We start from the raw sequence: 17038 nt of genomic DNA on the forward strand, positions 1-17038 counted from the left end.
ATGCCCATTTTAAGCAAAAGAAGATTGTTCCTAGACCTTGAAGCTCAATGGAGTTTGCCATATTGGAATCTGAAGTTGTTTGGTTCCGGTACCTCCTTTCATCATTCCATATTCTCCCTTTTGGAATGGCACTGTCTACAGCCGTTATCCTATGGCTGTCCTGCCATTGCATTTGGGGTGCAGAGTACTTGTTTTCTAGTTTCACAGATCCAAAAATGGAGATGAATTTTGTCCCAGGATTGATCACACCCAAAGTCTCACCCATAACTGATTAGATGATGACATTGGGACATGTGAGTTGATGATCTTCAGCTCTGCTTTTGGACTTGAATTGTTTTGCAGCGTTGAGACTTTTGGGGATGGGGGAATGAGGTGAATGTATTTTGCATGTGGGATGAATGTAGATTTTTGCAGAAGTGATTAACAATCTTGTGATAGGAAGGTTATCTAAGTGGGCTCTAAATGTAATCTCTATTGTCTTTTTAAAGGAGGTTTGGCTAAAGAAGAAGAAATAGGAGATGTGACAATGGAAGGAAGCACAATGTTGGAGTGATGCGATGATAGGGACAAGAGCCAAGGAATGTGGTCAGCCTCCAGAAGCTAGAAAATGCAAGGAAACAGATTCTCCTCTAGAGCCCCCAGGAGGAACCAGCCCCGCCACCATGTTGACTCTAACTCCACTGAAACTCAGTTTTCAAGTTTTGGCCTCCAGAAAAGGAAGGAAAAAAACTTGTGATATTTACAGCAACTAGGTTTGTAGTAATTTATTGCAGTAGCCATAGGAAACTAACACACAGAGTTTCATTTATCTTGGGTAGATATCTAGGAGTGGTATTTCTGAGCCATATGGTAACTCAATGTTTAATCTTTTAAGAAAAACTCCTAATATTTCAACTTAAAAACTTCTTTCCAGGAAAGAAAGTTTAAGTTAAGAAAATGAAAACACAAGCTACAGATTAGGGGCAACTATTTACAAATTGTGTATCCAACAAGTTCCAAAATATATAAGGAATTCTTAAACAGCAAAAACAAATACAAAGAAACAACTCCATTAAAATGGACCCAGCACTTCACCAAAAAGCATATACAGATGACAAATAACCACTGGGAAGGCATTCAACATCAGTAGGGAAATACATGTGAAAACCACAATGAGATACCACTGCCCACCTACTAGACTGTTTAAAATAAAAAGTATTGACAATGTCAAGTGATGGTAAGGATGCAGAGCTACATGAACTCCTGCATTGCTTGCTGATGGGAATGATAAATGGTACAGTCCTTCTGGAAAACACTTTGGCAGTTTCTTTAAAAGTTAAATATAAACTTACCCTATAATCCAGCAATCCTAATTCGAGATACCCTAGAAAAACTAAAACTTATATCCACACAAACTTCCATGTAAACGTTTATATCAACTGTATTCATGATCGCCCCGACTGGAGGAAACTAAATGGTGTCCAATGGATGAATGGATAAACAAACTGGTACCTGCATATAGGATGCCATACTATTCAGCAACAGAAAGGATGGAATACTGATACATGCAACAACCTGGATGGATGTCAAGGGAACTATGCTAAATGAAAAAAGCCAATCTCAAAGGGTTACATGCTCCACGATGCCTTTACATGACAGACTTGAAAAGACAAAACTGTAATGACAGAGAATAGATCAGTGGTTGCCAGGGCCTAGGAGTGACAGGAGAGTGTGACTCTACAATATGACAGCATGAGGGAATTTGGGGGTATGGAAACTATCCTGTATCCTGATTGTGGTGGTGGTTGCATGACTACACATACACAAAATCAACTTTACTGTATGTTGATTTAAAAAATAAAATGAAAGAGACATCTGGAAAACTATAATCATTTCCAAATCTTACTGGAATCATGTACCTTCAGCATTTTCCTATAATGCAAATGGATTACTCTGCTAATAACCTTGAGGACTTATCAATCCCAAGCCCCAGCACCTCCACTTGAATTGCTTGAGTTACTTGAATATTTTTGTTATGATCAGAAGGTGTCTGTAAACATTAGGATTAACTATATTTTTTTCTCCAAGATATTTTTCTTTCTTCCTTTTATTAGCACTACCTAACCAGTCTGGATCTCACTCCCTCTTTACAGACACATTTCATACATGAGAAGTCTATCATACTGCACTCTAACCTACTGCTTCCTTCTTTCAAATGGTTGAGACTAAACTTTATAGCTTTCTTACATGTCCCTCAACAAACCAGTCATCATCTCCCTTCTGTACTCAGTTGCGTCCCTTGGCTTGAGCAATACATCCTCCCACTACAAGGCATTATGGTCTAGACAAGACAGCACTTGCCTGGGTCTATTCCCGACTAAGCTACCACCAAGGGAATGGGGCAGACATATGTATCTCCTACCTTGGAAAAGAGTTTAATTTTTATAGTTTTACATGGTTGAGGGGAAACCTAGGATAAGCTCATTTTACAAATGTTGCAAAGTGGTTTCTATTCTTAGAAACTATTGATTTGAATATAAAACAAAGCAGTGTTTACATTCAAGACATTTCTCTTGGAGAAGCAATGTGTAACAGTGGGGAAAGCGCTGAGTTGAGAAGTCAATGATGTTGTAGCGCCCTGGCCCTAGCTCTACCATTCCCCAACCAGCCATGCAACCAGAAGTCATCTTCCGATTTCCTCCTCCCAAAGAGCTATGGTGACGGGTCCTGTGGCTTACCATTCTACAAATGAAGAAAGGTCAGAGACATTAGGTTCTTTGCATTTGGCATGTTTTCCATATGATATTCAACAAAATCCTTGTGTATCTGGTCAAATAAAGAATTTAAGTGAAAATGTATATCTCGGCCAGGCACAGTGGCTCATGCTGTAATCCCAGCACTTTGGGAGGCTGAGATGGGCATATCACTTGAGGTCAGGAGTTTGAGACCAGCCTGGACAACATGGTGAAACCCTGTCTCTACTAAAAATACAAATATTAGCTGGGCGTGGTGGCTCGTGCCTGCAGTCCCAGCTACTTGGGAGGCTGAGGCAGCAGAATCACTTGAACCTGGGGGCTGCAGGGACCGGGTTGCAGGGGGAGAGGTAGGCAGAGGTTGCAGTGAGCCGAGACTGCACCACTGCACTCCAGCGTGGGTGAGAGAGCGAAATCTCCGTCTCAATAATAAAAAAAAAAAAAAAGGTATATCATGTAAACTGAAAAGTGCTGTGCAAATGTAAAGTACTACTATAATTCCAAAGTTCTTAACAGAACACCCACGGCATCAAATCGATGGTGGTTCCTTGTTTTTCACCCCCTAGATGTGTAGAATAGTTGCCTCAAAGTTCCAAATTCCTCATCATTGTTCTGGACATTACTACAAACACTTAGTATCACCTTAGGGCAACGACAACCAATAGACTTAAGGAAATCTGAGATTTTATTCCTTATGGCTTACACAAGACTTTGCGATTTTCACGTAACAATCACTCACAGTGGATGGCACTCAAAAAACCAAAGTCAAAAAGTTGGAAGAGTGGGGAGGCAGAGTAGACCCAATCTGTGGATGCCCAGGTGGACTCAAGAACGCATGCAATTAATTAAAGGCCAATTATCTCTGAAAGAGCTCAGACTGATGCTTGGCCAGAGGCTTGTTCAATAAGATGGCCCTTATTTCACATCAGTGACAATATCCTGCCAGCCGAGAAGGGCCAGGGTGAGTGTCAGCTTCTACTGGATTTTCGCATTAAGTCCTGACCATTGCCGCTTCTCGGGCTCCATCCTTGCTGGGCACCGGGCTCTGCGTGTATGTTATGTAATCTTTCTGTGCTGCCTTTCTCTTTGTTCAGTCCATGCCAAGACCCATATAAAAGAATCCATATGTGATTATGGCTATAAAACCAAAAGGAAAATATTAAATGAAAATATAACATTTTGGGGTTTCTAAGTTTGCTTTACCTTTAATGCTAGGCAGACAGTTTACACAAATCATTTTGCTGCAAAGTATAGAATAATGAGTTAAATGTGTTCCCTGTCACCATCAATCATGTACATTTGCCTTTGATTCACCAAACATATGACACATGAAATGACTTTCTAACCATGTTAGGGGGAAGGAGGGAGAAGGGAAGAAGATGGGGAAAGGAGTTTCAACTTCTTTTATTTTATTCATAAGATCCATTGACATTTTCTGGCAATCTTCTAACATGCTGCATGGCTTCTTTTTGCTAATAATGTTTGCCTTGAGAATTTGTAAAGGTCTGAGAACTCTTTAATTCAATGTTCTAGAAATTACCAGGGCCATAGGGGAAATGAATCCCTGTTAATAGCTCATGGATTACTTCTCTCTACTGGAAATAGTTTTCACAGAAGTTACTCTACTTTCAGGTGGGCATTAGTGGGCTTGGTCAGACTGAGTGGCATTGTGGGAGGCAGCATCCTGCATGGAAGCCTCTGATCTAATGGGATCTAAGTAGGGTGAAAAGCGGGTACACAATGACGTTGACCCAAATAGGATACTGGGGTTTAGCAAATTCATTTCAATTCATGGGTGTTTATTTTGATTTGTGAACTTAAACAACACACTGACTGGATTTTCTGGCAGTCGAAGAGCTTTATAACCAAATCTAACCAGCCTCTGCACAATCCTCGCCAAGGATTAAAGAGCTTTGCATTTCATGTCTCTACATTGAATCAAAGCTCTGTAATTTGGCAAGGGAATCACATACAGTAGCAAAGAAAGAAGTTTTCCGCACCAAAATCACACCAAATTACAAGTCCCTGCTGGTCCTGGTCCCACCCAGCTGTCTGTAATACAGGCTGGCCAGGCTAGGCTGAGGCCAACTGATGCATTCATTTATTCCACAAACATGTATTGAGTACCTATTATGAGGCAGGCGCTGTTCTAGGCACTGAGGATTCAGTAAGTAGCCCCATCTTCACAGTGCTCACCTTGTCCCAGGGAAAAGAGGCAATAAACACCAAACAGTGCCACAGGAAAAAACAAAGCCAAGAGAGTAAATAAGGTTGTGGATGTCTGGTGTGTGGAGGTGGAGGGGGTGCAGATTCCTAAAATGCAATTCTGTTTTTTCCACATGGAAACTTTATCCCCCCATGAAGCTGAGAAGAACAGCTATATACTTCCTAGAGAATATGAAGTGGGGTATCTACTCTCTCTAGAGACCCTCACAAGCCCCAGAGAACTTGTATGAGCTTACTTTCTTCCTGATTTTCCTGTATTTGCCAGGGAAGTTGTTGAATCATAAAGTATCCCTTTATAAGAGATATACCATATTCATAGATTGGAGAACTCAGTATTGTGGAGATGTCAATTCTCCCAAGAGAATCCAGAAACAGACCCGATCATGTAGTATCACCTGACTTATTTAAAAAAAAACAAGGGGTTCTGGGATATTCGTAATGTACTGTTTGTTAATCTAGGTCCTGGTTACATGAGCACTGAGGGTATAAGTATTTAACAGGTTGTACATTTATTATTACATGCACACTTTTATATTTCAATTAAAAATTCATTTCTAATCCCTTTTAAAAATGCAGTTCTAATGCCTTAGAGGAAAGACTCAACTGAGAAATTAATATTAAGCAAAGACAAGAAGAGTTGGACAGATGGGAGCCAAGCAGCTGCTCAGGGAAGGAATATCCAGCCAGAGGGAACAAGAAGTAAAAATCCCTAGACCAGCCTAAGGGAGTGTGGCTAACATAAGAAGCAGGAGAACACTTAGGACTTAGGCCAATGAGGTTCCAGGGACCTGACTGCTTAGGACCTGCAAGCCATTGTAAGGACTTTATTCAGATGAGATGGGACCCCATGGAGAGACTTATGTAGAAGAGTGACAGGATCTGATTCATGCTTGAGAAGGTTGTTCTGGATGCTTTGTTGAAGATAGATTGGAGGTGGGGTGGTAAGGGCAGAGCAGACAGACCAGTTAGGAGGCTGGTGTAATATTCTAGGAGAGACATGATGGTGGTTTGGAGATAGTAGTAGGAGTGCAGGTGATGAGAAGTGCTCCGACTCTGGGAATATTTTGAAACTTGAACCAAGTGGATTTCCTGCTGTATTGAATGTGGTGTTTGGGGGCAAATAAATAAATTTTTAAAAATGAGTCAAGGGTGACTCCAGAGTTTTTAGTTTCAGCCATGGGAAGGATGGCATTGCCAATAGTAAAATGAGCAAAGAACAGGTTTGTGGACAAAGAAAAGGAATTCGATTGTGGATATGGTAAGTCTGAGAGGAGATGGGGTATTCAAATATAGATGTTGAGCAGCAGTTGAATCGGTGACGCCAGGTTCAGGGGAGAGGTTCTTTATGGAAATATAAATATGGAAGTCATCTATGTATCTAAAAGCAATGAGAATAATTGAGATTATCAAGGAAGTGAGTATAATTGTATTGGGAGCTGCTCTCCACTGGTGAGGAATATGTGCAGAAGTCTGCTGTCATAATGCCATCTGTGGTTAGGGTGACTTTGTCCATGGGTAATAGAGTAAGCAACATCTTGCATCTCCCTATCTAATTTCCACCATGTGGGTTTACTTTGCCAGACAAACTCTCTACTCTGGTACCACTAGTTGTTCTTTCCTAAGTAGAGAGCCACCTCAATCCCAGCCTTACCAGTTGCAGCCCTGGCCCCATTTCAGAGGTCTTGTCAACTCCAACCCTGCCACGCAAGGTTGAGTTCTGCTCCTGGTATGCCTCCTTCAACCTGGTTAGCAGAGCTTACACCCACCAGACAATAAGAATTGCTTGCTGTGATGATTAATATTAACTTGACTGGGTCACAGTGTACCCAGATATTTGGCTAAACATTATTCTGGGTGTGTTTTGAGGGTGGAGGGTGTTTCTGCATGAATTAACATTTGAATTTGTGGAGTGAGTAAAGCAGATGGCTCCCCCAACAACCCTCAACCCAACCCATGTGGGTGGGCTTCATCTAACCCACTGAAGGCCTGAACAGAATAAAAAGGAGGAGTAAGGGAGAATTTCCTCCCTCTGCCTGATGGTCAGTCTTAAGTTGGGACGTCAGTCTCCTCCTGCCTTCAGATCTAGACTTATACCATTGACTTTGCTGGTTCTCAGATTTTCAGACTCAGAGACTATACCATCTTCTTTCCTGGGTCTCCAGTTTATAGAGCTTGGGATTTCCCAGCCACCATAACCATGTGGGCCAATTCTTTATAATCAACATCTCTCTTTCTCTCTCTCTCTCTTTCTCTCACGCATGTGTGTGCACACACAGAGACACCGTTGCTGTGTTTCTGTAGAGAACTCTAATATACTTACTTTGTCCCAGAAGCACCTACCTAAGTCATCCCCAGCCCTTCAGCTCCACTTGGTTTAGACTCCAATTAGTTTCACCTCCTCAATACAGCAGTGTGTAACGTCAATCCCTTCTTGGGAGCCTAGTTCATTCCTTACCCTGACTCAGCCCAGCCTAGGGTAACTGTTATGATGCAGTGGCCTCTGCCTTTGCAGAGCTGGGCAGAGAGAAAGGTAAAGAAGATGCACAGAATGGAGCTATGCAAACCTGTGCCCACACATCCAAGTCAGAACAGAAGCTTTCTGAAGCTTACCAGAGCTTCCTAGCCCTAAGGATGCTGATGGGATTAGCGCACTGTCTGGAACATGGTAGGTGCCCAGGGCATCTCTATTGCATCAATAGTTCACATAGAATGAACTATAGAAAGCTAAGATTTGTGCTAAGATGATGGCACTAGCTAAAGTTTTCTCCTATCGCTTCTCACATTTCCTTTCAGTATACTCAAGGGCAAACCTGGAACCAGTTTGCTTGGGTTTGAACACCTGAGTTTGTCAATTCCAAATCACACGTCCTCATGCAGGTTGTTGAAACTCTCTTAACCCATAGTGCCTGCCACTGTAAAAGGAGGATAATAATAGTGACAAGTTTGGGTACGGTCATTGTGAGAATTAAATGTGATATTGCAGCTAAAGCACTTAATACGAGATTTAGCACATGGGAATCAGTATTTTTTAGCTATTATTAAAAGTCCTTGATTTACATTTTTAGCTCCTAAACCAGACTAATTCTATACATACATATGTACAAGCACACATATACTCATAAATGTAACCCAGACTAAAAATATTTAAATGATTCCCTTGGCTGTGGTTAGTGCTAGGACAAAAACTTTGTGTGTCCAGCCACATCCACTTCAGCCAAGATACAATCTGAATAGCATGCTTCTGATTTCTCTAGCGCATTCTTATTCAGAAACAGAAAATGTGACAGAGAAGCATGTGTTGTTATCAATATTAAGTAACATTTCACCTGCAAATTCCAAATCTTGTGGCATAGGGAAAAAAAAAGCAACACAAGAAATACATATTTTCTTCATTCTCAAAACTGATTATTCAACAAAGAAATAATCATGGAGAGCATACTGTGTTCCAGGTTGCGTGTGTGTGTGTGTGTGTGTGTGTGTGTGTGTGTATAATGATAAACAGACTTCAAATAGTTGGCAATTCTGAGAACTATTTAAATGTGCTAAATTGGAAGTCCCAATGTACATTGAAAAACAATTTTAAGAGTTAATCACCTTCTAAACACACACACACACACACACACACACACACACACACACACACACAATTTGTCATGTGCAAAGACAGCTAATCCTAGTAAGAATAATAGCACAATTCATAAAGATGGCAGGCCGAGTCCCAACTTGAAACGTCATACGCTGAAGAGAAGCTAAGTATGCATAGTAAGACTCAAAAACAAAAACAAAAACAAATCAATGGATCTTAAATTACATCCAAGTGAGGAAGCCAAGTAGCCAGTAAGTGTGGCCACTTATTCAGGGCTGAGGCAATAGCAGATAGGCTAAGTAAGTTCATTGCCTGGGTCTTTACAGAAGACAGCAGGGAGATTCTCACTGGAACCTGACAGGCCAGGAGTAGGAGATCAGACAGTGGCAAATGAACAGCATGTTCCAGGGCTGGCTGATGATGTCAATGCAGATAAGTCACAGGCACCAGGATGTTCGTGCGAACTCCTTAAAGGAACTCAAGGTTTCACAACAAGATCCTATTGCACAAAATGCTTAACCTGTCCTTAACAGCAGCTGCTGAGCTGGAGGATCCCTGGATTGCCAGCTTAAGTCTCTTTCCTAAAGGTATTAGATATAAAATTAGCATAGATTTGTTTAATCCTAGCACTACAGAAGCTGTAGAGGGCATGCCTTGAAGTTTAAATGGAGTAAATTAAGGACAAATCGCCAGAAAAACAAGTATTTAACAGTAGTTAGCAAAGTTAAGAAATTCATTACCCCCAAAGATATGGGGGAATATAAAATATAAAAAGATTCCTAAAAAGTTTAGATCAATTCAGAGATACATCTACACATGAGTGAGGTTTTTAGGGACAAAGACTTGGGGTCCTAGGGTTGGTATCTTTGAGAGTAGCATTGATGGAGAGATAAAGAAGCATTGCTCCATATTTCTTGGTACCTCCAGGCTGGGCCTCTTTTGTATGCCAGTAGTCCCTCTTTTTTTTTTTTTTTTTTTTTGAGATGGAGTCTTCTTTCTCTGTTGCCCAGGCTGGAGTGCAATGGCATGATCTTGGCTCACTGCAACCTCTGCCTCCAGGGTTAAAGCAATTCCCCAGCTTCAGCTTCAGCTTCCTGAGTAGCTGGGACTACAGGCATGAGCCACCACACCCAGCTAATTTTTGTATTTTTAGTAGAAAAGGGATTTCACCATGTTGGCCAGGCTGGTCTCGAACTCCTGACCTCAGGTGATCCACCTGCCTTGGCCTCCCAAAGTGCTTATATTACAGGCGTGGGCCAACACACCTGGCCAGTAATCCCTCTCTCTTTTATTAAACATATCGCCCCCACTTTCAGTCTTGGCATTTTGGTCTCATGCATGATAAAAAGCCCAGTTGAAGTGGCTCACACCTATATAATCCCAGCACTTTGGGAGGCTGAGGCAGGAGGATTGCTTGAACCCAGGAGTTTGAGACCAACCTAGACAACATAGGGAGACTGGTCTCTATAAAAAATTAAAATAACATTTAAAAGCCCAGTGGATAGTCACTGTGCTTCTGCCTGTGCTACATCTTTGCAGTTACAGTCTTGTTTCTCTTATTTTAGCAGGGGTTCTGCTGCACCAAAAAACAGACACGACCAGCCTAGGGCAAGGGAGAGGGTGAGCTAACACTTTACCTTTGGCTTCCAGAAATGCTAAGTGATCCCAAAGGATCAAGTGCTGCCAAAGCCTCACCCCTTCTCTGTCCATCCTAATAGGCCTGCGTGTCCCCATGGAAATATTGATGAATTCTCCGTCATAGGATATGGAGGTCATTGGAGAAGGAAGCAATTTCTGTAAACAATAATCCATTTGTAGGTTTACTTTTCCACCTGCCCCCCACCCCAACAAAAGTAAGTGAGGGCTTTGTGATCCCTGGAATGGGAGATAATACATAAAACATGCCAAGGAGGGTGCCATTATGGTGTTCACCACGACCTAAAGGAGACAAAGATCTGGGATTTGGAGGTAAGTACACAAAGATAGCAATGTAGAATGGGGAGCGTGTGAATAGGGAATCTCTATTTTAACTGAGAAAAATATATGAGGGGAAGCCTTGTGATTTCCAGGTCATGTACCTTAGCCAATTCCAACACAAAGACCATCTCAGTGTCAAAAGGTCATATTCAGAGAGCTACTTCCAAACAGGCGGGAATTGGCCCTATATAGAAATAATGTGGTAACATAACCCCCGGAGGAAAATGTGTTTTCAGTTACACCAGGGCCAGGCTCAGCCTTTCCCACAAGCTCTTCTTAAATAGGAACTTGGCAATGGGATTAGCTGAGCTGGAGCGGACATCCTTGGCTTTAGAGGTGAGGCCCATCAGAGTCTGGAGGAAGGTTGGGCAGAGGTTTTCCCTGCTGCTAATAGCACTGAAGAATCAGCATCACATCCATTTTATTAATTTCCTTGACAGACAGCTCTAGTTACCATGCAGGCACCACAAAATCAAAACATACGCATGTCAAGGGGCCCCATCTGTGGTGGGGCCCTGCCAAAGCCCATGTTACATCAACACGAGGAAGCAAAGCGCAGCTCCACACACCACGTGCTTGGTCCCATGGGCCATGCCCTGGAAGAAAACCACCAGAGCTTGATTGAAAGAGCCAGAGAAGTTCTCTTGGTGACAGTCTTTTATCCTGAGTCTGGGCTTCTCACGTTGAACATAAGATCCCTGGGAGACACATGGCTACATCTGGCTTCAGGGTCTCATCTCTAAACACAGCTACACAGACCTCCCTGCCACCTCCATTCAGTTCCACCCATGGAGGATGAGAGCAGCCTGGATTAAAGAAGACACTTAAAGGAATGCAACATCTTTATTTGTAAGCTGGATCTGAGCTCCGAGTTCTGCTGAGCTGAGACCTTTGGCTGCATAATGAGCATAGGAGGATTTTTTAAATCAAGGTATCCCTTGCTATCAGTGTTGCTAAAGTGATTGAAGGAGCTCCACAGCAATTTGTTCCTTTATGTAGAGCAATGTTAACTACCAGTTGGCTACATAATGCCGATTTGGCAGGTACGATGGATAAGGACCTAGAAAAACTCCTGCTCTAAATAATATCACTCATAGGTGCCCGTGGTGAGCACCAACGCATCTGTATCCTCATGCTTCCCACCCATCCCTCTTGTTGCAACCTAGGCCATTTCCTCAAAACCATCAAGGAAGTTGGCAGTCGATTAGGCAGCCACATGACAGCAAAAGGCAGGAGGTCTCACACCTTTGATTGCAGAGCTTCCAGCCTCCTTTATGGACCTCATGCTGACTCATGAACTTTCTAAGGATGTAATTTCCCACCTTGCCAGCTATTAATTCTGCTCCTTACATAATAAGAGGCAGGATGTAAGCCCAGATCCAAAGCTAACTGCCTGCCATGCCATAACAGAAAGGCTCAAGCTAGACCCGTTTTACACACGGCTTTGTCACCTTGACTGCCTAATCTAAGAACAGTCTAAGGATGAGGACTGGAGTGATTGTTATCCCAGGCTCCAGAAGCCCCCTTGCTAGGGGCTGGGTGCTCAATGCAAGGCCCGGGAAACACAATCCTAACCTGGCCCACCCTGGGAGGACAGAGTTGGGTTTTTTCCTCTTCTTGCCTGCACTGGTGCAGCAGGTATAGCCATCTTGGGGACTTTGGAGTGGCTGCCCAGCCAGCTCTGACAAGGACATGAACACATCCAGACCGCCTGTCTCTCGGTGCAAAGGGCACTGCTGCCGAGGACTTGGTACATTGTTTCGCTCTCCATTCAAACAACTGCGGCATGTCAGTCCTGCTGGCCTCCTTGATTGTGCAGAAATAAATAAATGAATTATGTTGTTGGGGTTTGGGCTTCAGCACAAACACATGGTCTGCATTTATCCACACAGTGAGAGGTCCACCATCCACTTGATATAAAAGAGCAAAATGATAATTCTTTTCTTTAGGCGCTCTGTTGCCATATGGAATGTATATAAATCATATTTTTGTTTTAACAGCAGAGGCTTTGTTGATAGATAAACATGTGGTTTATCTAAAAAAAGAGGGGACTGTGCTTTGAACAATCATTTAATGGCCGTGGATGTGCCAAATAAAAATAAAAACATAATTTTGAAAGAAGTTGGCTTCATGCCCAAATCCATAACAAGGAATTTCTCCTTAACCCAAGTGGTTAGAGCCCGTCTATCTGTTTTGAGTTTAAGCTGTGCTCTCTACTCAACCCCACGACAAATGGAATCCTGAGCTAATGTGCTCTAATAAGACGAGACGTTACCTTTATGAATGACCTCATGGAGAAGAGGTTGGCAAGCATGGTGGAGAGGCCTTGAGCCAGGCAGCTCTGGGCTATGAAGCCCAACTTCAACTCTGCGAGGCAGATTGCATCATCACCTTCTTTCCAATTCCAGCTCGGGATGTTTAGCAGATGGGCCTGGGGAAAGAAAAGCAGGTGTGAGACCTTGCTCTGTTAAATGTTCAATTGTTTAACATTTCTTCTGGGAAATGCAGCATTGCCCAACCACTCAGGGCCATCCAGTCTTGCCCTTCTTTTCCCTTGCTGCAGTCTGATGTTTGCTGTTTTATGCAACTCTTCTGCTCATCACACTTCAGTCTCTCTGGACTGTTGCTTCTGCACCTACGAAGCCCAAGTCCTCCCCTGGGTTTGTCATTTAGCCAAATAGAGCCCAGAGGGAATTTCCTCTTGTGACAGACACATCAGCCCGGGTTACTAGGATGTCTAGCTAAATCGTTAGGTTGAGTCCTCTAATAGACCGCAAAAGTGCCAAATGCGTGTATATTTTCAGTTTCTTTTTTACCTGCCTTTCCAATACTCCAGATCAGTGACTCCCAGGCATCAGGAGCAGGCATCAGAATCACCTGTACAGTTTGTGAAAACACAGATTGCTGCCCCCGCCCCCCCAGCATTTCTGATTCAGTAGATCTGGGGTAAGGCTGGAGAATTTGGCATTTCTCACAAGTTGGAGGTGACGGTGATGCTGTTGATCTAGGGGCCACACTTTGAGAACCACTGGCCTAAAACATTAGGTAAATCAGAGCGCCGACGTTTCCAATCTTTTGCAAATGGACTGGTCCTATTCAACCCTTATGTTAGGCCCTGAGACAAGAACCCAGAGGCATGCTCATCCAATTATTTTTAAGTGGCATGAAGCAGAGAGTCATAGAAAATACATTGGATGAAAGAATCAAAGTTCAAAAGGTTCTCCAGAGTTGGAAAAATCGGCAAAAGACCAAACTAAAAAGATTTACAACACTTTCATGTCAAGTACAGCATTTAGGTTAAAAAAAAGCAACTATATAAATTCAAAATGAGAAGACCTAGCTTGGCAACAGGCAGGAGAGAAATAAAAGAAAACAAAACACACAAAGCTAAATTTAAGTGTGTGGGTAACTAAAACCTCAAATTTTAGGCCAGCCATGTGACATTACAGAGAGCGCCAGCGTTTACTTGTTAGAAGTGCTCCCCAGATCAAGGGAAATGAACATTTCATTCTGTTGTGAATTGGTCAGACTAGTTCCAGAGCACTTGATCCAGGTTTCAGTCAGACTTAAAGAGGGAAAATGATCAACTGAATAACTTCCAGAGAAAAGTGATAAAGACAAGAGGAGTAGCGTCTGGAAAAGATCTTTTGAGGAACAGTTAAGAGAGCCAGTAATATCTGGCCTGAAGAAGGCTCTCGTCCTCACAGAGACAGGATAGTTACATCTGAATACTTCAGGTGCCGCTGTGTCCAAGATTGGGTTTGTCCTGCTTTGTTCTAGAAGCCAGAATTAAGACTGACTGGTATGTATTCCAAGAAAGCAGATTTTTGTCTTGTTTTATAAATGAACTTCCTAAGGATATAATTTGTCTACCAAACAGAGAAAGTTACCTTAAAAAATGAAAGGTCTTTGTCCCTAAGACTCAGTAAGTATTTCTCCAAGTTACTATGGAAAGAACTTTTGCTCTGCACTAGGAGGTTGAATCAGAGAGCGCTTCTAAGTCTCTGCTAGTGCCAAGATTCTATGGCTTTGAAGTTATTATTTCTCTGCACATCTCAGCAAACACAAGGAGCACCAAGGGAGCATTCCCTTCACTTTCAGAACAATATACAATAGTTGAACTAGAAGGATGGAAGACTCCATTGTGAAAACAAAGAGCAAGTCCAAGAGTTCCACACTCTGCTTTCAAAAATACTACTCTTGTGAAATTCCTTCTTGCAAAATCCACTTCTGTGACAATCTTGTGCATCCTAAGCCAAAAGCGGGTACTCCAGGGAGAGATGACTGTGCCCTCCCTGATGAGAGCATGGTTAAAATAGTCTCATGGAGGGGCCACAGCAAGTGGTAATTGCTGTCAAGCTATCAAAGGACCTTCCCCACAATGCAGACTCAATTCCAACAACTAGCCCTACCCTTTATCCCTTCCTTTCCCTACTCTCCACTGGCTTCAGATGGCCACTTTCCCTTTTACTTCCTGGGCATCGTAGAGAACACATTGGTATAACTGGAGAAATACTCATTTGCAGTAATATCATCTGAGAACCTGAGAAGAATGAGGAGAAATTCAGTTTAAGTAATGAACAAGTCAAGCACTGTGTGTGAAAGGAGATTTTTTTGGTCCAAGCCCTAAAGAGACAGCTCCGAACCTTCATGGCACCTTCAAACAAACAAGCAAAACCTTTCAGAGAAAGTCTCTCCTATTCGCATGTGCTATCTAGAGTATGAGGCTCAGGCATTTCATCCTTGGGTTCCCCGTGGCCCTGTCTGGTTTGAGTTCTGTAGGTATATTTTGAGCTTTCTTTCTCACTGTCCACCTTGACACTTGGCCATGTGACTACATAGAAAAGTTGAGTTTGTTCCTTATCTCAAGGTTCTGTGCCCTCTTTTTTTGGACATTATATTTTCTCCAACGCAGGGAAGGAGTGAGGGTGACATGCTGAATGCTTGGAGGGAAATCTCTGTGCATGAAACAAAGAGAAGAGACTGACCCAGGAACACAAATCCTTTGTTTCTGGAAACTTCGTCCTTTTCCATTTGAAGTAAATTGAGTCTGATGAAAAATGCCAGTGTTAGTGCCCAGAAGTCTGGAGGCAAATCCTCTCTCCCTAACTTGGAGAATATAAAGAGCAGATCTGGCAGACCTGGCTGCCCTTCATTTCTGCTACTTCACCACCCCTCCTTCATCTCATGGAGGAGGAACTGGAAATAGGCCATCCTGGAAAACCAGGAGAGATGGATTTCAGTCCTAGTTCCATCTCTCACTACATACAATTTGGGAAAGCCACCATGAAGAACAAAGAAGGCCATGAAAGAGGAAACTATTTAATACAATTGTCCAATATCAGGGTGGACAGTGAAAAAGAAAGCTCAAAGAACTTGCCTCTATCTGCACTGGGCTCATGGGACTTGGCTTCCAGAGATAAAGGCCTCTTTCACTAGAGTCTTTGGGAAAAATAAAAAATCCACTGACAGGTAAATCATCAGGAGTGATACTTTTCCAAGAAGTTATAAACCAATCTTTCCTTGAAGAGCTTTGAGCCATTTACACTCAAATCAGAAGATGCAGGGCCAGCATGAAAAAGACGGCCAGCATGAAAGCGTTTCTCTCCAAGAATTCTAGTGATATTAAAAGATACACTTTGGAGAGCATCAGCCCTTCTATAATGCCTACTCTTGGGAACCACAGTTTGGTTCAATGGGCTGTGGCTCCATTTACAGAGTCGGTGGCAGTAAGCTGTTCTGTCTCCCTGCTCACTGGCTGCAGAGTGGTGGCCATGATTTGTGCCCAGCAGAGTTGTGCTGTCTGTACAGAGCTTAGATGCCCTGCTCTGAAGTTACCCTGGGATGCTAAAATGCACAGATGGTCCAATGAGTACTAAAGGAGATAATGGATGTCAAAGCTCTTTTAAAACCATAAAATATGACACAAATGTCTACAATTATGATTATGACAAATTCAGGGCCAGTTTTACATGGAGAAAAAGTAGGCAGCTTCCCTACATCCCTCTAGGCCCTAGAATATTACTATTACTAGATCATAGGGGATTGAAATCTTCATATTTCAAGCCCGTTGTCCAATTATGAAATCAGCTATCTCTTGGAATATGTTCATAGTGACATAACTTTACAGGCACATACCAGGTCCTTTCCTGAAAGCAAGTTGTAATGCATGGAGATCTCTAAGTATCTAGGATGAGTGCAGCAAAAAGTGCCAAGAAAGGCAGAAAAAAAATGTTGAAAGGGAAGAGGAAGAAAATGTATTGAAAGAGTAGGAAGCATCTCAGGAAACAGAGCAAAACTGTGAAACAGGGTGAAGAATGTCCATTTGCAATTTTACAAGGAATGAAAGACAAACGATGATGAGTGGACGCTTTCTTCTTTTTCTAGAAGAGAGATATGAAACAACAACAACAACAAAATGCCCTGTGTCAAAGTCACTCTATTCCTTGTGTCCTTACTAATCATCCAAGGATCTGTAAATGATTCTGCCCAACCCCAAAACTCGAATAGTTTGGGA

The 17038-nt window shown here is 42.5% G+C and overlaps 1 protein-coding gene across 25 annotated transcripts in view; it reads right to left on the reverse strand.

The window, feature by feature from the left end:
• KCNMA1 (potassium calcium-activated channel subfamily M alpha 1) overlaps positions 1–17038 on the reverse strand; it is a 770960-nt gene that overhangs the window by 192669 nt on the left and 561253 nt on the right. For all 25 annotated transcript variants that reach the window (XM_030799216.1, XM_012502971.2, XM_012502968.2 and 22 more), the window contains one exon: positions 12797–12952. In XM_030799216.1, coding sequence (XP_030655076.1) covers positions 12797–12952 — 156 coding nt within the window. The remainder of the gene's footprint in view (positions 1–12796; positions 12953–17038) is intronic.

This window comes from Nomascus leucogenys, chromosome 18, assembly GCF_006542625.1.
Source record: "Nomascus leucogenys isolate Asia chromosome 18, Asia_NLE_v1, whole genome shotgun sequence".
Classification (NCBI taxonomy): domain Eukaryota; kingdom Metazoa; phylum Chordata; class Mammalia; order Primates; family Hylobatidae; genus Nomascus; species Nomascus leucogenys.